The sequence below is a fragment of the Gorilla gorilla genome, chromosome 9 (assembly GCF_029281585.2).
Source record: "Gorilla gorilla gorilla isolate KB3781 chromosome 9, NHGRI_mGorGor1-v2.1_pri, whole genome shotgun sequence".
Lineage (NCBI taxonomy): Eukaryota > Metazoa > Chordata > Mammalia > Primates > Hominidae > Gorilla > Gorilla gorilla.
Genome location: NC_073233.2, coordinates 70,881,256 through 70,905,370, shown reverse-complemented (window position 1 = coordinate 70,905,370; position 24,115 = coordinate 70,881,256). Strand labels below are relative to the sequence as shown.

General features: G+C 47.2%; 1 protein-coding gene and 1 long non-coding RNA gene across 2 annotated transcripts in view; one reads left to right on the top strand and one right to left on the bottom strand.

Annotated features, from left to right (window-relative positions):
• LOC129525238 (uncharacterized) overlaps positions 1–24,115 on the bottom strand; it is a 204,240-nt gene that overhangs the window by 151,890 nt on the left and 28,235 nt on the right. Inside the window, exon 2 of the long non-coding RNA XR_008669390.2 lies at positions 21,691–21,870. This is a non-coding gene — a long non-coding RNA (uncharacterized lncRNA). The remainder of the gene's footprint in view (positions 1–21,690; positions 21,871–24,115) is intronic.
• SLC22A6 (solute carrier family 22 member 6) lies at positions 2,281–10,637 on the top strand. The gene is made up of 10 exons (XM_019037481.4): positions 2,281–2,926; positions 3,204–3,307; positions 3,560–3,714; positions 5,241–5,409; positions 5,868–5,991; positions 6,150–6,265; positions 7,301–7,515; positions 7,653–7,761; positions 9,839–10,042; positions 10,351–10,637. Exons 1-10 carry the CDS (start codon positions 2,558–2,560, stop codon positions 10,436–10,438), a joined length of 1,653 nt encoding a protein of 550 aa, XP_018893026.1. The 5' UTR covers positions 2,281–2,557; the 3' UTR covers positions 10,439–10,637.

The window sequence follows — 24,115 nt, the reverse complement described above, 5'->3', positions numbered from 1 at the left end:
ACCACTGACATTTGGGGGTCTAGATAATTCTTCATTGTGGGGGCCTGTCCCGTGCATTGCAGGATATTCGGCAGCATCCCTAACCTCTACCCTCTAAAAGCCAGTAGCACCACCACCATCCTGAGTCATGGCAACCAAAAATATCTCCAGACATTGCCAAGTGTCCCCTGGGGGGCAAAATCACCGCCAGTCAAAAATCACTGTTCTTAGGATAAGATATACTTAGGCATATTTTCTTTCTAAAATCAATGTGATAGTCCCACCTTTTCACCAGAAACAAATAAGAAGAGCCAGCAACCACTGAATTACAGGGCATCTGAGCTACTTTAAGCTTCTTACCTATATTAGTTCATTTAACGCTCCAAAAACTCAAGGCAGCCAACATAGCTATTATCCCCATCTTGCAAATGAGGACACTGAGGTACAGAGGAGTTTAGTCACTTGCCCCTGGTTCCACAGCCAGTAAGTGTGGAGTGAGGATGTGGGCCCAAGTAGACTGACTCCAGAGTCCATGTTTTATATAATATGAGTTGCATAAGTTAATAACAAGAAGCTGCCATCTACTCTCTCTCACTGTCCTCAATCTGGGATCCAACCAACTGGATCCCATGGAAACCCATCCAATCAGAGCTCCACACTTCCCTGATCACATGTAACTCAGGAGCCAAAACTCTGTTGGAGGAATTCACATGATTGTCTTAGAGTTGTGGCTAAAAACACAGTGAGTTCATGCTCATTGTTTTAAAAAATAACACTATGGCTGGGCGCGGTAGGTCACTCCTGTAATCTCAGACATTTGGAAGGCTGAGGCAGGTGGATTGCTTGAGCCCAGGAGTTCAAGACCAGCCTGGGCAACATAGCAAAACCACATCTCTTAAAAATAAATAAATAAATAAATACATGTGTGCTGGTGAACACATGTAGTTCTAGCTACTCAGGAGGCTGAACTGGGAAGATAATCTGAGCCTGGAGAGGTCAAGGCTGCAGTGTGCCAAGGTTGTGCCACTACAGTCCAGGCTGGATGACAGAGTGAGACCCTATCTCAAAAATAAAGAGGCCAGGCATGGTGTCTCATGCCTATAATCCCAGCACTTTGGGAGGCTGAGATGGGCAGATCACCTGAAGTCAGGAGTTCGAGACCAGCCTGGCCAACATGGTGAAACCCCATCTCTACTAAAAATAACAAAAATTAGCCAGGCGTGGTAGCACATGCCCATAATCCCAGCTACTCGGGAGGCTGAGGCATGATAATCACTTGAACCTGGGAGGCAGAGGTTGCAGTGAGCTCAGATTGCACCATTGCACTCCAGCCTGAGCAACAGAGTGAGACTGTGTCTCAAAAAGAAAGAGAAGAGAAGAGAAGAAAAGAGAAGAGAAGAGAAGAGAAGAGAAGAGAAGAGAAGAGAAGAGAAGAGAAGAGAAGAGGGGAGGAGAGGGGAGGGGAGCGAAGGGGAGGTGACAAAGGAGGGGAGGGGAGGGGAGAAGAGAAGAAAACAAGAAGAAAAGAAAAGAAAAGAAAAGAAAAGAAAAGAAAAGAAAAAAGACACTATGGACAGAAGACAGTATGACTAAGGGAAAAATCTGACCCTTGGAAGGGTCAGAAGAATCACTGGAAGAATCACCCGACATTGTGTATGACGTTGGTCTTAGGTCCCACTCCAAGAGCGGCCTCTGACTTCTGTTGTTTCTTCCAAATGAATAAAACCATGGTTCTATAAGATGTGAGCTGTCCCCAGAAGAACAAAGACTGGGGTTGCCACATTTAGCAAATAAGGATACAGGGTGCCCAGTCAAATTTGCATTTCAAATCAATGAAGAATTGCTTAGTATAAGTATGTCTCATGCAATATTAGAGACATACTCATACTTTTAAAAACTCTTCATTGACCTAAAATGCAAATTTGACTGGGCACCCTGTAATTTCCCTGGCAACCCTTCCCAAAAGCAGACTATTTGGATCTCATCCACTAAAAAGGGCAGAAACTCCTCAAAAGGCCACCACACTTTCCAGAGCCCAGTCTCCTTCCTAAAAGGAAGACAAATAGGTCCAATAGATCCCACTCTGGCCCCCCCTACCCCCAGATGCCCAGATGCCCCCCCAAGACACCCCTCTCCCTCCTCCTATTCAGTCCACCCTCTCCTGCCCTTTATAACCACTTGGAGAAATTCCACTGACACAAGGAATCCTTGGAGGGTTAATCCTTCTGATACCAAGTCACACTTTAACTCATTCCCTCCAGGCCAAGGATTAAAAACTGCCCATGCAAGGGTCAGGTCTCCAGCAGACCCTGAAAGCTGAGCTGCCCTGACCCCCAAAGTGAGGAGAAGCTGCAAGGGAAAAGGGAGGGACAGATCAGGGAGACCGGGGAAGAAGGAGGAGCAGCCAAGGAGGCTGCTGTCCCCCCACAGAGCAGCTCGGACTCAGCTCCCGGAGCAACCCAGCTGCGGAGGCAACGGCAGTGCTGCTCCTTCAGCGAAGGACAGCAGGCAGGCAGACAGACAGAGGTCCTGGGACTGGAAGGCCTCAGCCCCCAGCCGCTGGGCTGGGCCTGGCCCAATGGCCTTTAATGACCTCCTGCAGCAGGTGGGGGGTGTCGGCCGCTTCCAGCAGATCCAGGTCACCCTGGTGGTCCTCCCCCTGCTCCTGATGGCTTCTCACAACACCCTGCAGAACTTCACTGCTGCCATCCCTACCCACCACTGCCGCCCGCCTGCCGATGCCAACCTCAGCAAGAACGGGGGGCTGGAGGTCTGGCTGCCCCGGGACAGGCAGGGGCAGCCTGAGTCCTGCCTCCGCTTCACCTCCCCGCAGTGGGGACCGCCCTTTCTCAATGGCACAGAAGCCAATGGCACAGGGGCCACAGAGCCCTGCACCGATGGCTGGATCTATGACAACAGCACCTTCCCATCTACCATCGTGACTGAGGTGAGCACCTGGGGCTCCCCATCCAGGGGCCAAGATGGGAAGATGGGGGCCTTTGTTAAAAAAAAAAAAAAAAAGTACATGGAGAAATTAACTGCTGAGTTTTTTAACTGCTGAGTTAAAAAGAAAAATGCTCTCAGCTGTCAGGACCAGAGAGGCAAAGGGCAAAGTGCCGGAGGAAGAGGGTGACATGGACCCCAGAGGACCAGCTGAAGCGGGGGGAAGGGGATTCTCTGAAGCCAGGCTCATCTCTGCCTGACCCTTGCTCCTCTCCCCACAGTGGGACCTCGTGTGCTCTCACAGGGCCTTACGCCAGCTGGCCCAGTCCTTGTACATGGTGGGGGTGCTGCTCGGAGCCATGGTGTTCGGCTACCTTGCAGACAGGTCAGTCCTGGGTAGGGTCAAGGGGATGGGCTGGGCTGGGATTAGGGGCTCAGCTGGGCTCAGGGTGTCTAGGTGGGAGCTTGGCATTGCCAGCCAGGACTGGTTTGAGGATCTACAGCACCAGCCTCATACTTCAGAGGTCCTCAAAAGACCCAAGCCGAGGCATCATCCAGGGTGAGCCCTCCTCTCCTGGCTCAGCCTGACCCCCATCAGTCTCCAGGGCCCTGCTACAAGTCTCCCCTCCTCCCACAGGCTAGGCCGCCGGAAGGTACTCATCTTGAACTACCTGCAGACAGCTGTGTCAGGGACCTGCGCAGCCTTCGCACCCAACTTCCCCATCTACTGCGCCTTCCGGCTCCTCTCGGGCATGGCTCTGGCTGGCATCTCCCTCAACTGCATGACACTGAGTGAGAGATGCTTACCAGCCCACTCCCCTCCGGCTACCCAGCCCAGCAACCCCTTTCCAGCCTCCCCTCCCAGCCTGCCCCTCCTGAGCCCTGCCTGCCCTCCAGCCTCTCTCGGGTCTCACCTTCCTGCCAATAGAACAACCTTTTCTCAGGCTCATGCCACCCTGACCCCTCATTTAAAAACAGGATTGCAGGCCAGGCGCAGTGGCTCACACCTGTAATCCCAGCACTTTGGGAGGCTGAGGTGGGCAGATCACGAGGTCAGGAGATCGAGACCATCCTGGCTAACATGGTGAAACCCCGTCTCTACTAAAAATACAAAAAATTAGCCGGGTGTGATGGCGGGCGCCTGTAGTCCCAGCTACTCGGGAGGCTGAGGCAGGAGAATGGCGTGAACCCGGGAGGCGGAGCTTGCAGTGAGCGGAGATTGCGCCACTGCACTCCAGCCTGGGCAATAGAGCGAGACTCTGTCTCAAAAAAAAAAAAAAGCAGGATTGCAAACTCCATTGTTAGAGCCAGCAGATCGTGTAAGACGGCCAGGTGCAGGAGGCATTAGGGAATGGTGAGAACTGTATTCAAAGGAGAGACACCTTCATCCAGAGACACTACAGGCACGCAGCTGCTCCAGGCAGGAGATCCTAGGGCTGTCATAGCTTCCCCCTCCTCTTTGATTAATGTAAAATAACCCAGTTTTTTTTCATGTTTGCAATTAACTCTAATAATAAACATAGGATGAGGCAGCATCGTGCAGACAGGACACATTTGTGGACTGAGTGTGGTCTCTCCATGGGCCATTGATGTGCATCCTCTGATGGATCAACCCCCGCTTACCCCATGTTTCCCAAATGAGGAATCCAAGGCCAAGAAGAAGGGAAAGGATTTATCCAAGGGCATTCCTCAACCACAGAAGGGAATCCAGGCATTTGGGATTCTCTGGACTAGAGGAATTAACTGGGACTGGGCTAGAGCCTGGGCAAGACACCTAAGAAATCCAACCCCCAAGTCCAGCCTAAGTATCCAAGTCCCTGTCCCAGCAGCCCAATGGGGAGCCCACCTGGACAGGAGGCAGGCCTCTCCAGACCACACCAGAGAGGTGGTCCCACTCCTACTTCAAGACTCCAGGATGGAGAAAAGCCACTGCCTCCTCCAAGATGCTCTGGCCACTGAGAGTGGAATCCAGCCCACAGCTGAAGAAGACCAGAGGAATGGTTGCTGCTGAAGACAGACCAAGTGGCCAGAGGTGCTCTCAATGGAGAAGGAACTCTAGCCAGGAGAATAGGTTGAGGAGGAGCAGAAAAAAAAAAAAAAATCAAGAGTGTGGAGGGGGCAGTTCCCAGATATTCTGAACCCAGCTCCTCATCCATACCTCCACTGAAATTCCCCCACTCCCATCACCCTGGCACTCAACTTACTCGATGCATTTTCCACTGAGCCTTGGGACAGGCCAAGGTTTGGATGGAGGGAGGGGCTTTTACTAGCCCAGCAGCCCAGGTAGTTGCAGCATCCTGTCTTAACCCTCTTTCCAGATGTGGAGTGGATGCCCATTCACACACGGGCCTGCGTGGGCACCTTGATTGGCTATGTCTACAGCTTGGGCCAGTTCCTCCTGGCCGGTGTGGCCTACGCTGTGCCCCACTGGCGCCACCTGCAGCTACTGGTCTCTGCGCCTTTTTTTGCCTTCTTCATCTACTCCTGGTGCGTGGGGCCTAGGGTTGGAGGTGGTTGCCACAGGAGCCCAGAGGCTGCAAGGGACAGGACATCTCCCAGAGCTCAGCACACATCCCATCCCACAAATGTAGAGAAGGTCAAACCCAGTCCAATGCCTCTGTGTGACAGATAGGGAAACCAAGGCTGTGGGGAGAAGGCTTTGCCCCAGGATATCCAATTCTCTGGCTTCCCCCACTCAGTTCTCCAGCCTGCCTGCTCTGCTCCCCCTACCCGCAACCAAGAGCTGAGCTTCTGGATTGGGGAATATGTCATTACCAAGCTGGGCACTGCCTCGTGGTCCTAGAGAGAGGGATTTGGCAAGGCCCCTGGGTTCCCAACCTTAAATAAAATCCCATCGCAGACCCCTAGAAAGCCCAGCCCCAGCCCCCAACCCAGCTGACTGGAACTGAAGCCATGCTGACACCCACCCCCACCCCCGCTCCCAGGTTCTTCATTGAGTCGGCCCGCTGGCACTCCTCCTCCGGGAGGCTGGACCTCACCCTGAGGGCCCTGCAGAGAGTCGCCCGGATCAATGGGAAGCGGGAAGAAGGAGCCAAGTTGAGTATGGAGGTGAGATCCCCTGAGACTTCTCATGATAACCTCCCAGGGCTTCACCCCCAAACCCCAAACCCAGGACCCAGGGCCCGGGGAACTCCTCTGAGTAAGGGAGGAGCTGGGAGGAGCTCCTTGGGAGGATCCCGGGCCCTGAGCTCTGCCGGTCCCAGCAGGTACTCCGGGCCAGTCTGCAGAAGGAGCTGACCATGGGCAAAGGCCAGGCATCGGCCATGGAGCTGCTGCGCTGCCCCACCCTCCGCCACCTCTTCCTCTGCCTCTCCATGCTGTGGTAGGCCCAGAAAGACAGACAGACTGAGACAAAAGGCTGGCTGGGGCAGGAGGAGACACAATGGGTGAAAGAGGACAGAGAAGAGGGCAGGAAGGTCAGCAGACCTGCTGTGAGAAGCAGTAACCCCACACTAGGGATCATCCTTAGGAACCAGATGCCCCCCAGCCTCAACTCAGTCCCAGTCTCCACACGGGACACCAGTCTCCCCATCTTGTCCTTTCACTAGCCCTGTTCCAATGTGGAGACACCTCATCAGGACCAGTGGGCTGCAGAGTCAATAGACTTACATCATGAAGGCAGAGACCAGTCTGGCTTGCAAAATATTCATAGATTTTAGTGGCCTGATGGTGCCTGCCAGAAACACAGGCACAGGCAACAAGATGACTAAAACTCATCTCCAAAGAACACTTTGGCCAAGGCCAAAGAAAATCTTCCTTTCCCTTTGCAACACTCCCCATTATCCTTCCTTCCCATCACCATAGCAATCCCATGACAGTTAAGGGAAACATAGTCAGAAGGAACAATCCTGCCAATGAATTATTTGCTTCCAATTTGGGATTTATTCTCAGTCATGGGCTCTAGCCAATAATCTTGAGCTTCGTTTTTTGGGCTCTTGACATCTTAAAAAGCACAACACTCATCCCAGGACCATGGACAGGTCCCAGAAGGTTCTGTACTCTCCCAGCTGCCTTGGCCCTGAAGATGGCTTGGGTATGCACCTGCCCTCCCTCAGTCCAGCATCAATTGATAAGATGAGAACTAAACCTATGTAAATCCTACAGAGCAACTAAGTGAAAATTCCCCCAATTAACTGCAACCCTAGTTATCAGAAGATTGGGAAATTTGGAGTATTAGAGGACTACCTCAATACTTAAACTCTGCAGTTTAATTATATGGTTAAATGAAGAAATATTAGCCAAGGCAGATTCCAGCTCCTTAAGCAGGGCACCCAATGCAGTTCCCCCACTGTTTTGAAAGAGCACCCCACTTTAAGCCTTCCTAACAAACTCCATACCCCTCTCTTCTCTCGGCTAGGTTTGCCACTAGCTTTGCATACTATGGGCTGGTCATGGACCTGCAGGGCTTTGGAGTCAGCATCTACCTAATCCAGGTGATCTTTGGTGCTGTGGACCTGCCTGCCAAGCTTGTGGGCTTCCTTGTCATCAACTCCCTGGGTCGCCGGCCTGCCCAGATGGCTGCACTGCTGCTGGCAGGCATCTGCATCCTGCTCAATGGGGTGATACCCCAGGGTGAGCACCCACGAGCACCTTGGCCCCTTCTTCTCAGCCCCATCCCCACACATAACCCAACATCTCAGAAGGGAGGGGGCCAATTCCTCCTAGCCTCCACTCCCAAGCTCCTGCTATCCCCCCTTCTTTCTCTCTAGACCAGTCCATTGTCCGAACCTCTCTTGCTGTGCTGGGGAAGGGTTGTCTGGCTGCCTCCTTCAACTGCATCTTCCTGTACACTGGGGAACTGTATCCCACAATGATCCGGTGAGTGGGAGCCTGATGGGAGAATGACAGCCTTTTCCTGGGGAAAGACATTCTTCTGTGCACAGGTCAGACCCCAGAGCTAAATCAAGTACATCCCAGCCCAAAGGCCCCTCCCAACACTCATCATTGCAAGGCACATAGTAGCCACTGAGTACACACCTCATGGCCTAGCTAACACAGGTGTTACTGTCCTCTACTTACGGGACCCTAGAAGATCTCAAAAGTAGCCACCAACTGGGGCAGGGTAAGGAACCAAGAAGACACATCTCAGAGACAACAAATTGAAGTCTTCCTTTAATCTCCAAAACACAAATTAGAAGCTGCCACCAAATCTACATTCCATCTATAAACCAAGTGATATATCTGAAAGCAAAGACCACAAACATGAAAGCAATTTCCTATCTCAAGGTTCACTCCTGATAATATCCCAGCAATAGGAATAAATATAGTATTGCTTATTTGAGTCCTAAGATGGGGGGCAGTATTTTTGCATTAAGAAACAAGAATGGGGGCCCGGCACGGTGGCTCATGCCTGTAATCCCAGCACCTTGGGAGGCCGAGGCAGGTGGATCACAAGGTCAAGAGATCAAGACCGGCCTGGCGCGGTGGCTCACGCCTGTAATCCCAGCACTTTGGGAGGCCGAGGCAGGCAGATCACGAGGTCAGGAGATCAAGACCATCCTGGTTAACAAGGTGAAACCCCGTCTCTACTAAAAATACAAAAATAGCTAGGCGTGGTGGCAGGCGCTTGTAGTCCCAGCTACTTGGGAGGCTGAGGCAGGAGAATGACGTGAACCCGGGAGGCGGAGCTTGCAGTGAGCCGAGATGGCGCCACTGCACTCCAGCCTGGGCGACAGAGCAAGACTCCATCTCAAAAAAAAAAAAAAAAAAAGAGATCGAGACCATCCTGCAAGACCATCCTGGCTAACCAACATGGTGAAACTCCGTCTGTACTAAAAATACAAAAATTAGCTGGGCATAGTGGCACACACCTGTAGTCCCAGCTACTCAGGAGGCTGAGGCAGGAGAACAGCTTGAACCTGGGAGGCGGAGGTTGCAATAAGCTGACATCGCGCCACTGCACTCCAGCCCCAGCAAGAGAGCGAGACTCTGTCTCAAAAAAATAAAATAAAATAAAATAAAATAAACAAGAATGGGATGCAAAATTTACATGAGATAACAAAGAAATGTCAGGCTTCCCTGGGCTACTTGGAGTGGGCCTGTAAAGTCTGCAAAGTGGAACCCTGAGGGTCATGGTCCTGTGCCCTTACCAGATTTCAGATGAAAGAGCAATAATCCAAAGCACTCACTATGTACCAGGCAGTGTCTTAAACTTTTCACAAATATTAATTCATTTAATCTGCATAACAAGCCATTGTGGTAGGCACTATCATTATTCCCATTTACAAACATGAAAGCTGAGGCAAAGAGAGGTTAAGTGACTTCTCCAAGATCATGCAGCTAACAAATGGTGAAGCATGCATTTGAACCCCAAGCAGTATGTCTCCTGAGTCAATGTTTTTAACCTCTTCTCTCAGAAGAATGTTCTTAACATGCAGATTCCAGCTCCCTCCCCCTAGGGATTCTAATCCAATAGGTGTATGTTGGCTTGTTGCAACTATAACACAATTCCTCCAGGTGATCTGAGAACCATAGGTGTAACACAACTGAATCATTTGACAGCTGCAGAAACTGAAGCCCACGGAGGGAAAGGGGCTTGCCCAAAGTCACACAGCAAGTTAAGGGCAAAGGCAAAATTCAATCTTAAGTCTCTTTATTCTCTGGCCAGAACCTTTTCCAACTTCTATTTTTCAAAAGATCACCAACAGCTGTGGTGGGGGAGGACCATTTGAGCCCAGGAGTTTAAGACCAGCCCTGGCAACATAGAGACCCTATCTCTACAAAAAAAAAAAAAAAAAAAAAATCGCCAAATTGGTTTGCTAATCAAATGGGGAAGAGAGGAGGTACCGGGAGTGTCCTGGGGGCTGAGCCTGAGCTGCCACCCTCCAAATGGGACCAGCATCTGGGCATTCACGCCAGAACTCTAACCAACACCCATCCGCTGCGGGCCCTGCAGGCAGACAGGCATGGGAATGGGCAGCACCATGGCCCGAGTGGGCAGCATCGTGAGCCCACTGGTGAGCATGACTGCAGAGCTCTACCCCTCCATGCCTCTCTTCATCTACGGTGCTGTTCCTGTGGCCGCCAGCGCTGTCACTGTCCTCCTGCCAGAGACCCTGGGCCAGCCACTGCCGGACACGGTGCAGGACCTGGAGAGCAGGTGGGCCCCCACTCAGAAAGAAGCAGGGATATATCCCAGGTCACACATGCAGGTGTGACCTGGGGTGGTATTGAGACTCAAGCCCAGGCTTCCTCTTCTAGCCCAAAGCTCTGTGTCCCTTTGTCCCCAATTGCCTGAGCTTCTCCTAGAATCCTTCCTGGGGATCCCAGCTCCAGGGAGCAGTAGGTATTTGGGGCAGAGAGCAGGTGTCCAGGCACAGCTGAGCGGAGACCCCCTGGGAGCCTCCATATCCCGGCCCTGGCTTGGAGGCTGCATACCCAGAGTGCCATTCTTCTGCCGCCCTGCAGGAAAGGGAAACAGACACGACAGCAACAAGAGCACCAGAAGTATATGGTCCCACTGCAGGCCTCAGCACAAGAGAAGAATGGACTCTGAGGACTGAGAAGGGGCCTTACAGAACCCTAAAGGGAGGGAAGGTCCTACAGGTCTCCGGCCACCCACACAAGGAGGAGGAAGAGGAAATGGTGACCCAAGTGTGGGGGTTGTGGTTCAGGAAAGCATCTTCCCAGGGGTCCACCTCCCTTTATAAACCCCACCAGAACCACATCATTAAAAGGTTTGACGGCGCACCATCTCTCTGTGTCTCTCTTGTCTCAAAAGGAATGGCCACTCCATTTTAGTCAGCTTCCAGCCCAAGAGGCCATACAGTCCCCTCCCACCCACTCCATCCCTGGGACTTTACAAACCATCCCAGAAAATTAGAAAAGATTCTTGCCTTTGCCCCTCTCTATCCCTCCCTCTTCCCTCCCCCCCCATCCTCTAACCTATTCAAATATTTCTGTGAGATTTAGCTAAATATCTAATGCTCCTCCCTTCCCTGTCAGGCTAGAAACTGACAAGGGCTGAAATGACAGGCTGAAATGAAAGCAGCCAATCAGAGGCTTTGTTTCAAGCTCCTCCCACTCTGACAGCAGATGGGAACCTCTGACAGCAAAGGACAAGAAAAAGGACAACAGCTGGCCAGGTGTGGTGGCTCACACCTGTAATCCCAGCATGTTGGGAGGCCGAGGCGGGTGGATCACTCGAGCCAGGAGTTCAAGACCAGCCTGGGCAACATAGCGAGACACTGCCTCTATTTAAAAAAAAAAAAAAAAAAGACAACAGCTGTGACTTCAGGATGTCGGCCCCTCTAGCAGCATGCTCAGGATGATGGAATCTCTAGATTCCAGCAGGGTCTGGACTCAAAACCCGCTCTAGATTAGTCTGCTAGCTAACCTAATCCTGCCTGCTGCACTACCTGAGCTCTCTTGGTTGTTCTGCCTCCTGTGGGCTCTGGGCTGGTGGAGGGAAGAGAAGAGGGAAGGGGGAGTGGGGAACATACCCAGTGAGACCCAGCACTGAGTGCTAACTATGTGCCAGGCACTGTCCTAAGCCATTTGCCTATATTAACTCATTTACTCCTCCCTGTAACCCTTGGAGATTACTACAATTATTCCCTATTTTACAGATAAGAAAATCAAGACACAGAGAGGTTAAGTAACCTGTCCAGTTCACACAGCTGGTAAATTGTGGAGTCGGGATGAGAATCCAGACAATCTGGCACCAGGATATGTGTGCCTGACCCCTCTGCTGCCAGGAGCTGTGAGGCATTGAAACTTTAGCCTCTTTCACCCCCAGGACCCAGCTTCTCCTCCTTCCTTCTGGGCTGAAAAGAAAAGCACGAGAAGGGGAGGAAGGGAGATGATCATGGGAGGAACCATGTGAAAGGAGTTGGGGGGAAGGCAATTTAAGGGTTACAGTCAGGAAAAGACCAGGATGTCCAGCATCTGTGTCCTCAAAAGAGCTCACTTCAGGGAAGCCTGGGGCAGCCCGAGAAGGGCAGCCCGAGAAATGCAGCCCTGTTCACACCTACAGGTGGCAGGAGTGAGGCCTGCCGCGCCCTGCCATAAATGCTCGCTGGCACACTGCCTGGAACCCCATCCCCAGCAGCCAGCCTGGCCCGCGAGCCAGCCCCTTATCCCCCGGGGGAAAGTCCACATTCATTACTTGAGCTGTACACACTGCCTTCCAGGTGGGACCCTGGCCAGGGGCTCAGGTTGACTTAGGGCAATCTGGAAAGAGGGGTTGGCCTGAAGATCCCCTGAAAAAAAACCACACGGCCCGGGGAGAGCTCACAGCAACTCAGACAACAGGACTCTCAGGGCAAATCTGGGCACAGCAGAAATCACCACAACCCACCTCACCTCCTGGAACATCTGAAGCCTTGGTGTTCCCCCTTGGTGCTGAAACTCCTCATGCTCCCATTGGTTGCTTGTGGGTCACCAGCCCCAGTCATCCTGCAGTTTCTCAGGCAGCACTGCCCTCATGGCTGAGCCTCGTGGAGTGTCTGGACTGAGATCAGGAGTCGAGACACATGGATTTAGCCCTGCTTCTGCAGATCCGGGGTTTTAAGACCAGTGACTTGGCCTACCACTGGCTCCAGACCCTGCCAGCAACTCTGACATGCCCTGGCTCCTCCTGCAAGTCTCTCATCTCTGTGCTCAGATCACCTGGTATCTGCAGATGCCTCAGCAAGGCTGCCCAGAGCCAGCTGTAGCCTGCCCCAGCTGCACCCCAGCTGGTAAAAGTCCTGGGTGCTGATTCAGCCAGCTCAGACCATTCACACAGAATCCATTCCCCTAGCTCCTGGCCTGGGACTTCCTATACTCATCCTGTGCCCTTGACAAAAGAGAACCCTACCTTCCTCCCACTTCTAAGTCACCAGTAAGTGACTTCTGACCTTGCCTCCCCAAGGAGTCAGCCCCAAACACAGGCTCAGATCCCATCCTCTAGCCTTGGCCCTGAGGCTGAGTTGGGACACTGTCATGCCCCACCAGAGTGGCCTCAGATGCTCTCCCCCTTTTTTTTTTTTTTCCTGAGACAGTGTCTTGCTCTGTTGCCCAGGCTGGAGTGCAGTGACACGATCTCAGCTCACTGCAACCTCCGCCTCCCGGGTTCAAGCAATTCTCACTGCAATGTCAGCCTCCCAAGTAGCTGGGATTATAGGTGCATACCACCACACCTGACTAATTTTTCTATTTTTAATAGAGACAGGGTTTCACCATGTTAGCCAGGCTGGTCTTGAACTCCTGACTTCAAGTGATCCGTTCACCTCAGCCTCCCAAAGTGCTGAGATTACAGGCATGAGCCACTGCACCTGGCCTATCTCCAGTTTTGACCACAGGTCCTATCCTCAGCCAGCTTGGCAGGGCCTTGTAGCCACCCCTCAGTTTCCTGGCCAGGATGGCACACTCAGGAGGATCCTCAACTGCCTGGTCCTGTAGAGTGCTCACCAGAAGCCACATTCTCAGGGCTCCATGCCATCATCCCAGGTCCCACCTTGATAGCCCCAGTTTCACACCACTCCAAGCCCCTCCCTTAGGCTCTTCTCTCCCCTTTCCCGGGTGTTTGCATGACCCATTTGGGTCATGTATAGAGCAGATGCCCAAATAGCTAAATTTCATATCATGTGGGAAGCTGAATAATGGTCCCCAAATATGCCCACATCCTAATCTCTGGAACCTGTATGTTACCTTACATGGTAAAAGCGATTTTGCAGTTGTGATTAAACTAAGGATTTTGAGATCAGGGGTGGGTTATCCTGGATTATCTGGGTGGACCCGATGTGGTCACAACAGTACTTATAGGAGAAAGGTAGGAGATCAGAGTGGGTAGTAGATGAGACAACAGAAGCAAGAGGGTGGAGTGAAGCAAGAAGGGACCAAAAAGAATTTTTAAAAAACACATTGAAGTCAAAACAGAGACCATAAACCTCAATTCATTCAATAACTTATCATTCAAACCACTAAGTAAACGCATTTGGTGTTGTCAAAAAAAAAAAAAAAAGAAGGAACCACCAGCCAAAGAATGCAAATGGCCTCTAAAAGGCAAGGAAATGGATTCTCCCCTAAAGCCTGCAAAAGAAACGCAGCTGGGTCGACATATTGATTTTTTTTTTCTTTTTTTTTTTTTTGAGGCGGAGTCTCATTCTGTCACCCAGGCTGGAGTGCAGGGGCGCAATCTCGGCTCACTGCAACCTCCACCTCCTGGGTTAAAGCAATTCTCCTGCCTCAGCCTCCCGAGTAGCTGGGATTACAGACATGTATCACCATGCCCAGCTACTTTTTGTATTTTTTGTAGAAATGGGGTTTCGCCATGTTGGCCAGGCTGCCTTCCAAGTTCAAGTGATTCTCCCGCCTCAGCCTCCCAAATAGCTGGGACTACAGGCGTGCACCATCATGCCCTGCTAATTTTTGTATTTTTAGTAGAGACAGGGTTTCACCATGTTGGACAGGCTGGTCTCGAACTCCTGACCTTAGGTGATCCGCCTGCCTTGCCCTCCCAAACTGCTAGAATTACAGACGTGAGCTACCACGCCCCACTGACATATTGATTTTAGACATCTGGCCTCCAGAATTACAAGAGAACAAATCTGTACTGTTTTAAGCCACTAAATTTGTGGCAGTTTGTTAACAACAGCAATATGAAACTGATATGCATCCCTTATTCTTAGATTCCTCCAGGGAGGCCTCTGGAGATTTTCTTTTTCCCGTGCACTGTAATTTTTGTAGGGATGGGTTGTAATGTCTGGATCATCACAGGCCTCACCTCTTCCTATTGTCTTATAGCTTGTCGGATTCACAGAGTCTAAATTAGCCACTAGCCCTTGTAGACACTTAAGTTTGGGACTCCAAGACTGCTCTGTGCTACACTCCCACCACTACCATTCCTTGTGTTTGAAAATTGTGTCATAGGTGCAGGAAGCAAAAGGAAAACACTGACTGGGTAGACTCTATTGCCCCACTGCACCTCCTCTTTCAAGAAAACCATTTGGATGTTCTCTGAGATGTGACTGTCTCCATGTGGTTCATGTCATAGTCATAGAACAGCGGAGGACTCTACTGCAAAAATGCTGTAGTAATGACCGGGTGCGGTGGCTCATGCCTGTAATCCCAGCACTTTGGGAAGTTGAGGCAGGTGAATCACCTGAGGTCAGAAGTTCAAGACCAGCCTGACCAGCCTGGCCAACATGGCGAAACCCCATCTCTACTAAAAGTACAAAAATTAGCTGGGTGTGGTGGTGGTTGCCTGTAATCCCAGCTACTCAGGAGGCTGAGGCAGGAGAAGCTTGAACCTGGGAGGTGAAGGTTGCAGTGAGCCGAGATCGTACCACTGCACTCCAGCCTGGGCAACAAGAGCGAGACTCCTCTCAAAAAAAAAAAAATTCTGCAGTAATAAGCTAGATGAACTTGAGGCTCAGCTTCCCTGACCCATTCTAGTGAGGTCTGCTCCTCTTAAACCCCTCCCCCAGTAGAATCCTGCACCCCAGTAGCAATAGTAAGTGCCATGTGAACCACACCCATAGAAGAGACCAAGCAGCCTGTAAGGGCTGAATGTAGGGTTTAGATGTAGGTGGCGGACAACTTTGAGTCTGGATGGATGTCCAGAACTGTGGCAGCCATCCTGTAACCCAGAGGGAAACTGGAGCATGGACTAAGGCAACCAATGAGGATATTATAATGGAAAGATGGAACTAATCTGGGGTTTGATGATTTAACCCCACCGATTTAATCAATACTGGCACCACCTACCTCTGCTCTGATTGTTAAGGGTAACAATTTAAGTCCTCCTTATACTTTAAGCTGGTGTGAGTTCGTTTTTCTATGATTTTTGGTCAAAGATATCTTATATTTTTACAGCTTTATTGAAATACAACAGACAGACAATTAGTTGCTCAGGTGGTGGTGGTGTTGGTATTGTTGAGACAGGCTCTTGCTCTTGGCCCCAGGCTGGAGTGCAGTGGTGTGATCACAGCTCACTGCAGCCTCAACCTTCTGGGCTCAACAATTATCCCATGTCAGCCTCCTGAATAGCTGGGACTACAGGCAAGGGCCACCACTCCTAGCTAATGTTTGTATTTTTTTGAAGAGACAGGGTCTCCCTATGATGCCCAGGCAGAGTCGCTCATATTTACAGTGTAAAATCGGATGCGTTTCAACACATGCATACATCCATGAAACCATCACTACAATCAAGACAATGAACATAACCATCACCACCAAAAGTTTTCTCATGCTCCTTCTAGACATAGGTTTCTACTTCTCTTAAACCAGATTCTCTTGCCCAGATTAGTTTCATCTTTCCATTATATTATCCTTAAATATCAAGGAGTGGAATGGCTGAGTACTATGTAAGGTGTATGTTTAACTTTTTAAGAAATAGCCAAACAGCCGGGTGTGGTGGCTCATGCCTGTAATCCTAGTAACTCAAGAGGCTGACGCAGGAGGACCCCTTGACCCCAAGAGTTCAAGACCAGCCTGGACAACATAGCAAGACCCTGTCTCTAAAAAATAAAAATAAATAATTTTAAACCATGTTTTTAGTAGAGACAGGGTCTCGCCATGTTACCCAGGCTGATGTCAAACTCCTGGCCCCAAGTGCTGGGGTTGTAGGCATGAGCTATCACACCAGCCAAAATTTTACAAAAAGAAATAGCCAAACAATTTTCTTAACATTTTATATTCCCACCAGCTGTATATGAGAGATCCAGTTGTTCCACATCTTTGTCAAAACTTGGTATGATTGCTTTTTTTGTTGTTGTTGTTTTTTGAGATGGAGTCTCTCTCCGTAGCCCAGGCTGGAGTGCAGTGGTGCGATCTCTGCTCACTGCAATCTCCACCTCTTGGATTCAAGCAATTCTCCTGCCTCAGCCTCCTGAGTAGCTGGGATTACAGGTGCGCACCACCACACCCAGCTAATTTTTTTGTATTTTTAGTAGAGATGAGGTTTTGCCATGTTGGCCAGGCTGATCTCGAACTCCTGACCTCAAATGATCCACCTGCCTCAGCCTCTCAAAGTGCTGGGATTACAGGCATGAGTCACCATGCCTGGTCTGATTGCTGTTTTTAACTTAAGCCATTCTAGTGAATGTGTACTAGTATCTTATTGTAGTTTTAATTTACATTTCTCTGAAGACTAATGATCTAAAGCAACTGTTCACTTGCTTATTTCCATCTAGACCTCTTCTTTGGTGAGGTGTCTGTTAAAAAAAATTGCACATTTTAAAATTTTGATTGTTTGTTTCATATTGTTGAGTTGGAAACTTTTTATATATTTCAAAAACAAGCCCCTTGCCAGATACGTGTTTTGCAAACATTTTCTCCATGTTTACAGCTTGCCTTTTCAGTTTTATAACAGTGACTTCTGAAGAACAAAGTTTTTAAACTGTGATAAAGTCCAGTTTACTGATTTTATAGTTAATGCTTTTTGAGTCTTATTTTTTTTAATCTTTGCCAAACCCAAGGACACTGAATTTTTCTCCTTTTTTTAATAGAAGTTTTATAGTTTTAACTTTTATATTTAGGGTCTATGATCCAATTTGAGTTATTTCTGTAAATGATATGAGGTAAACAGATTGTGGTTCATTGCTTTTTGCACATGGATATCCAATTGCTCCAGCACCATTTGTTGAAAGATTTTCTTTTCCTCATTGAATTGTCTAAACATCTTGGTTGGAGATCAGTTGGCTACATATGTGTGGCTCTATTTCTGAACTCTACTTTGTTCCATTGATCTATTTGTCTTTACATAAATCCCACACTGTCATAATTGATGTAACTTTGTAGTTAGCCTTGAACTCAGACGGTGTAGATTCTCTAACTTTGTTCGACTTTTTCAAAGTTGTTTTGGCTAGCCTGGATGCTTTGCTTTTCCATATAAATTTTAAAATCAATTTGTACATTTCTACCAAGAAAACTTCTATGTTTTTATTTGTATTATGTGGAATCATAAATCATCTTGGGAAAAACTGACGTCTTAATAATATTGAGTGTCCCAATCCATGATATAGTTCTCCATTTATCTAGGTCTTTGCAATGATGTTTTGTATTTTCATTGTGTAGGTTTTGTACATCCTTTGTCAAATTTATCCCTACAGATTTCATATTTTTACACTATGTTAAAAGAAAAACTTCAGACAAAATAAATGTAACAGATTTTATTTGAGCATTAAAGCATTAATGAATGGGGCAGCACTCAAAATCAGAAGAGGTTCATGTAGCTGCACTTAAGCACTACAAGCAGATCTTCACAGTCTGAACACAGAAGTAAAGAAATAAATTGGCTACAGGTAGGCATTTGTTTTGTTTTGTTTTCTTTGTAGACACAGGGTTTCACCATCTTGACCAGGCTGGTCTTGAGCCCCTGGCTTCAAGTGACTCCCCTACCTTGGCCTCCCAAAGTGCTGAGATTACAGGCATGAGCCACCATGCTCAGCCACTATTTGTCTTATTTGGGTATGATCTGGTAGAAAGTTCCTAGTTATATAACTAACGGCTAACTGGCTATTTGTGATTGGCTAAAGCTTGGTATCTGGTTTGGTTTTGGTTTTTCAAAATTAATTAGTTACAAAGAATGCCTCTAGGTTAAGTTTCAGTTTGCTTGTGTAAGGGTTCTGGATACAGAAACAATTCCAGGTTAATAACTTCCTGCTTATTTTGCTTTAACAGCTATTATGAATGGTATTCTTATTTCAATTACCAAATGTTTGTTGCTAGTATATAGAAATACCACTGGTTTTGTAATATATCCTACTTGCATCCTGAAAACTCACTAAAATCACTTATTAGCCTCAATAGCTTTTTTGTAGATTCCTCAGGATCTTTGGTACAATCATGCTGTTTGCAAATAAAGGTATATATTTTTTTCTTCCTTTCTGGAATTATTTTATTTCTTTTTGTTGCTTTATTACATTGCCTAGAATCTCCAGTACACTGTTAAATAAAAGTGGTGAGAGTGAATATCTTTGTCTCTGAACTTAGGGGAAAAACATTGTCTTTCACAATTTAGTATAACGTTACCTATATTTTTTCCATAGTTGTCTTTTATCAATTATTTTTTGAGATGGGATCCTTCTGTGTTGCCCAGGCTGGTCTTGAACTCCTGGGCTCAAGGGATCCTCTTTCCTCAGCCTCCTGAGTAGCTGGGACTACAGGCATGTACCACCACACCCAGCTTATCTATTTTGAGAAGTTCCCTTTATGCCTAGTTTGCTGAGAAATTTTATCATGAATGGATATTGAGTGTTATCAAATGCTTTTTCTGCATCTATTGAGATGATTATATGGTTTTTCTTTTTTAGTCTATTAGTATGGTGAATTATATTAACTGATTTTTTTAATGTTAAACAAATCTTGCATTTCTGGAATAAACCCCACTTGGTCAAGAAGTATTATCCTTTTTATAATTTTTGTTAAATTTGATAAAATTATATTAAGAATTTTACATCTATGTTCATGAGAGATACCTGTCTCTAGTTTCCCTTTTTGTAATATTTTGTCTGGTTTTAGTATCAGGGTAATTTCGGCCTCATAGAATGAGTTGTGAAGTCTTTCCTACTTTTCACCTTTCTGTAGGTGTTTGTGTAGAGTTGGTATTATTTCTTCCTTAAATGTTTGACAGAATAAATCAGTTAAGTCATCTGTTCCTGGAATCTTCTTTGTGGGGTGGTTTTTAAGTATAAATTTAATTTCATTTAACATTTCTTGCAGTGCAGAAATGTTGCTGCTGTGTTTTTTCAACTTTTGTATGCCTGAAAAGGCATTGATTCTATTATCATTTTTGAAAGATATTTTTACTGGTAGAGGGTTTTAGGTTGACAGATTTTCTCTTTCAGCTTTTAAAGGTATTTCTCCATTGTCTTCTGGCTTACATCATTTTTGACAAGAAATCTGCTGCTATTCTTGTATTTTTTGCTTTATATGAATGTGTCTTTTTTTCCTCCAGCTGTTTGCAAGCAGGATTTTATCTTTATCCCTGGTTCTAAGCATTTGATTATGATGCACCTCGTAGTTTTTATAACATTATCTTATCCGAGTTAATTTACCTTCTTGGATCTGGGATCTATAGTTTTTATTTTGAACTTTTTTGTTTGTTAGGTTGGTTTGTTGTTTTGTTTGTTAGGTTGGTTGAGACAGTGTCTTCCCCAGGCTGGAGTGCAGTGGCGCAATCTTGGCTCACTGCAACCTCTGCCTCCTAGGTTCAAGTGATTCTCCTGCCTCAGCTTCCCAAGTAGCTGGGACTACAGGCGTGCACCACCACACCCAGCTAATTTTTGTATTTTTTAGTAGAGACGGCTTTCACTATATATTGGCCAGGCTAGTCTCAAACTCCTGACCTCAGGTGATCTGCCCTCCTAGGCCTCCCAAAGTACTGGGATTACAGGCATGAGCCACCACACCCGGCCTATTTTTGAACTTTTTTCTGGGTCACAATAAGTTACTTTTCAAGGCTTGCTTTTAGGCTTTGTTAGGTGAGAGCAGAGATGCTGCTAATTTTTCCTCTCAAGTGATCTTTCTGAGTTCTCTACCCAGTGCCCTGAATGCTATGAGTTTTGTCTTCACTGTGGCTGGTGGGAAGATAAACTGTTCCTGGCCTGTGTAAACTCTGTGAATCATCTAGGTTCTTTCACCAAATGTATGCATCAACCAATACTCACCTGAAGATTCTATTAATAACAAAACCCCCTACAAATCTCCAGTGCTCTATGCAGCTCTCTCCTCTCCAGTCCTCTGCCCTGTGAACTCTTGCCACCTGGGTCTCCCCAGACTCCCAACTTTGTTTCCTCAACCCAGGGAGACTTCTGGGCTCTAAGTAGATCCCCTCTCCCTGTTCTGCAGCCTGCAAATTTTCTCCAGGAAGTAAACTGGTTCATAAGGCTCATTCTGTTTGCTTCCCTCTCTCAGGAACAACTGTTCTGAACTGCTTATTGTCCAATGTCTAAAAACAGTTATCATACAAACCTAATTTGTCAGGTTTTTTTATTAGTTAAAGGCAGGAGAGCATTTACTATTTACTAATCCCTGTTCCTCCATCTTGGTTGGAAGCAGAATCCTAACAACTGATATATTATTGTAGTCTCATGACTTCTTGCCAAATACATTTACATAAACAGAAATGATTGAAGACATTAAAGACAATATTTTCTTATTTCTATGCATAGCATAACGATGGCATTGCAACATAACTAAAGAAGAAGACATCACTCAGAAATCCTTAACTTGGTTCCAGCTGTCAGAGGCATTCAAACCAGAGCAACTCCATCTTTAATAGGGGCTAGGTCAAATAAGGCTGAGACCTACTGGGTCGCATTCCCAGAAGGTTAGGCATTCTTAATCACAGGATGAGATAGAAGTTCGGCAGGATTGGTAGCACAAGACACAGGTCATAAAGACCCTGCTGATAAAATAGGATGCAGTAAAGAAGCCCACCAAAACCCACCAAAGCCAAGATGGCAATGAAAGTGACCTCTGGTCATCCTCACTGTCCATTATATGCTAACTAACTATAATGCATTAGGACGCTGAAAGACACTCCCACCAGCACCATCACAGTTTACAAATGCCATGGCAACATCCAGACGGTACCCCATATAGTCTAAAAAGGGGAGGAACCCTTAGTTCTGGGAATTGCCCGCCCCTTTCCTAGAAAACTCATGAGTAATCCACCCCCCCGGTTTAGCATATAATCAAGAAATAACCGTAAAAATAGCCAACCAGTAGCCCTCAGGGCTGCTCTGCCTGTGGAGTAGCCATTCTTTTGTTTGCTTATTTCTCTAATAAAATTGCTTTCACTTTATCCTATGAACTCACCTGAAATTCTTTCTTATGTAAGGTCCAAGAACGCTTTTTTGGAGTCTGGATCAGGACTCCTTTCCAGTAACACAGCTACGTGGAGGATGAGGTGGCAGGATGGCTTGAGCTCAGGAGGTCAAGGCTTCAGTGAGTTGTGATCGTGCCACTGCACTCCAGCCTGGGTGATAGAGTGAGACCCTGTCTCAAAAAAAGAAAAAAATGCATCTCTTCTGCACCACGTATGGAACCAATTGAGAGACACAGCTGTCAAATACCTTACCATGTGGCCAAAAACAATAAAAAGCACATGCTCTCTGAAGGTAAAAAGGGCCCAAAAGAAAAGAAGAAGAAAGTAGCTATACATGCTCTACTCCTTCTCCCAGATTCACCAATCAAATAACCCACTCCTTATTCCATAAGGAAACAAGAAGCCAGAAGAATGGAAGTTTCTCCCTCTACTCGCTACCCAGCATCCCCCTTTAGAGAGGAAGAAAGACACTTTCAATTATACAAGGAACACTGTTGTTTTAAATGCATTCAGAATGGAAAAGGAACAGTTCCAGTCATCAGGAAATAATAAACTTCCAAAACAACTCTCCCATTGTAAAAAAAAAAAAAAAAAAAAAACTAGAAAACTGGGCCGGGCACGGTGGCTCATGCCTGTAATCCCAGCACTTTAGGAGGCCAAGGCAGGCGGATCATGTGGTCAGGAGTTCGAGACCAGCCTGGCCAACATAGTGAAACCCCATCTCTACTAAAAATAAAAAATAAAAATAAAAAAATTAGCCGGGTGTGGTGGCAGGCACCTGTAATCCCAGCTACTTGGGAGGCTGAGGCAAGGAGAATCGCTTGAACCCAGGGGGCGGAGGTTGCAGTGAGCCGGCATCATGCCACTGCACTCCAGCCTGGCAACAGAGTGAGACTCCATCTCAAAAAAAAAAAAAAAAAAAAAACCTAGAAAACTGAAGGAAATGTGAAAAATAACAATGTTCAGACATTGGACAACAGGCAGCGCAGGACTGTAATTTCTGTGAGAAGGGAAACAGATTATTTAAGGCCTACTATTAGGTTGATGCAAAAGTAATTGTGGTTTTTGTCATTACCTTTAATTGCAAAACCTGCAGTTACTTTTGCACCAACTTTTATCACCCAGGCTTTCTTCCTGGGAGCAACTTCTGGACTGCAGTGTGGAGATGTGGAATCCAAACAGAGCCAGCAACCTCACTGAGCTGAGGAGAATAAAAGAGAAGTTCAGGATGGCCAAGGCAGCTAGATTTCTCAGGAGAGGAGAGAGCTATGCAAACAAATCTGCAGAATATAAAAAGTACTCCTACAACTCAATAAAAAGAAGTCAAACACCCCAATTCAAACATAGGCAAAAAAAAAAATTACACATACGCTTCACCACGGTAGATATATGAATAGCCAATAAGCACATGAAAAAATGCTCAACATCATTAGTCATCAGGAAAATGCAAGTTAGACCGCAATGAGATGTCCCTTCATATTCATATAAATGGCTAAAATGAAGACTGGACATAACAAGATGTCGGCAAGAATGTGGAATAACTGGAACTCTCATCCATTGCTGGTAGAAATGTAAAATTTGGAAACACTTTGGAAAACAATTTGACAGTTTCTGATAAAGTTAAATATATGACCTAGCAATTCCACTTCTAGTTATTTACCCAAGAGATATGAAAGTACATGTCCCCTCACTATACACAAATGTTCATGGCAGCTTTCTTTATAATAGCCAAAAACTGGAAACAACACAAATGTTCATCAACAGGTGAATGAATAAGCAAACTGTGGTTATACATATAATGGAATACTATTCAGTATTAAAAAGGAATGGGGCCAGGCACGGTGGCTCACGACTGTAATCCCAGCACTTTGGGAGGCTGAGGTGGGCGGATCACGAGGTCAAGAGATCGAGACCGTCCTGGCCAACATGGTGAAACCCCGTCTCTACTAAAAATACAAAAATTAGCTGGGCGTGGTGGCGCGCACCTGTAGTCTCAGCTACTCGGGAGGCTGAGGCAGGAGAATCTCTTGAACCCGGGAGGTGGAGGTTGCAGTGAGTGGAGATCATGCCACTACACTCCAGCCTGGCAACAGAGCGAGACTCCATCTCAAAAAAAAAAAAAGGAATGAACTACTGGCACACTACAAGGTGGATGAATCTCAAAAACATTTTGCTGAGCAAAAGAAGCCAGACACAAAAGAGGATATACTGTATGATATCATTCATTTGAAACTCCAGAAAAGACAAATCCATTGCCTAGGGTAGAAGATGAGAATTGGCTAGGATACAGTACTAGGGAATTGCTGGGGTGGGAGAGGCAGGAGATGAAAATGTTCTATATAGTGGTTACATGGTATAAAAATTTATCAGCGCTGCCTGTAATCACAGCACTTTGGGAGGCTGAGGCAGGTGAAT

Excerpts from the sequence above, each read along its gene's own strand:
- SLC22A6 (XM_019037481.4), top strand. The coding sequence starts at position 2,558 with ATGGCCTTTAATGACCTCCTGCAGCAGGTGGGGGGTGTCGGCCGCTTC. Across the intron at positions 3,308-3,559 it reads TTCGGCTACCTTGCAGACAG|GCTAGGCCGCCGGAAGGTAC; the intron begins GTCAGTCCTGGG and ends CTCCTCCCACAG. Across the intron at positions 7,762-9,838 it reads CTGTATCCCACAATGATCCG|GCAGACAGGCATGGGAATGG; the intron begins GTGAGTGGGAGC and ends CGGGCCCTGCAG.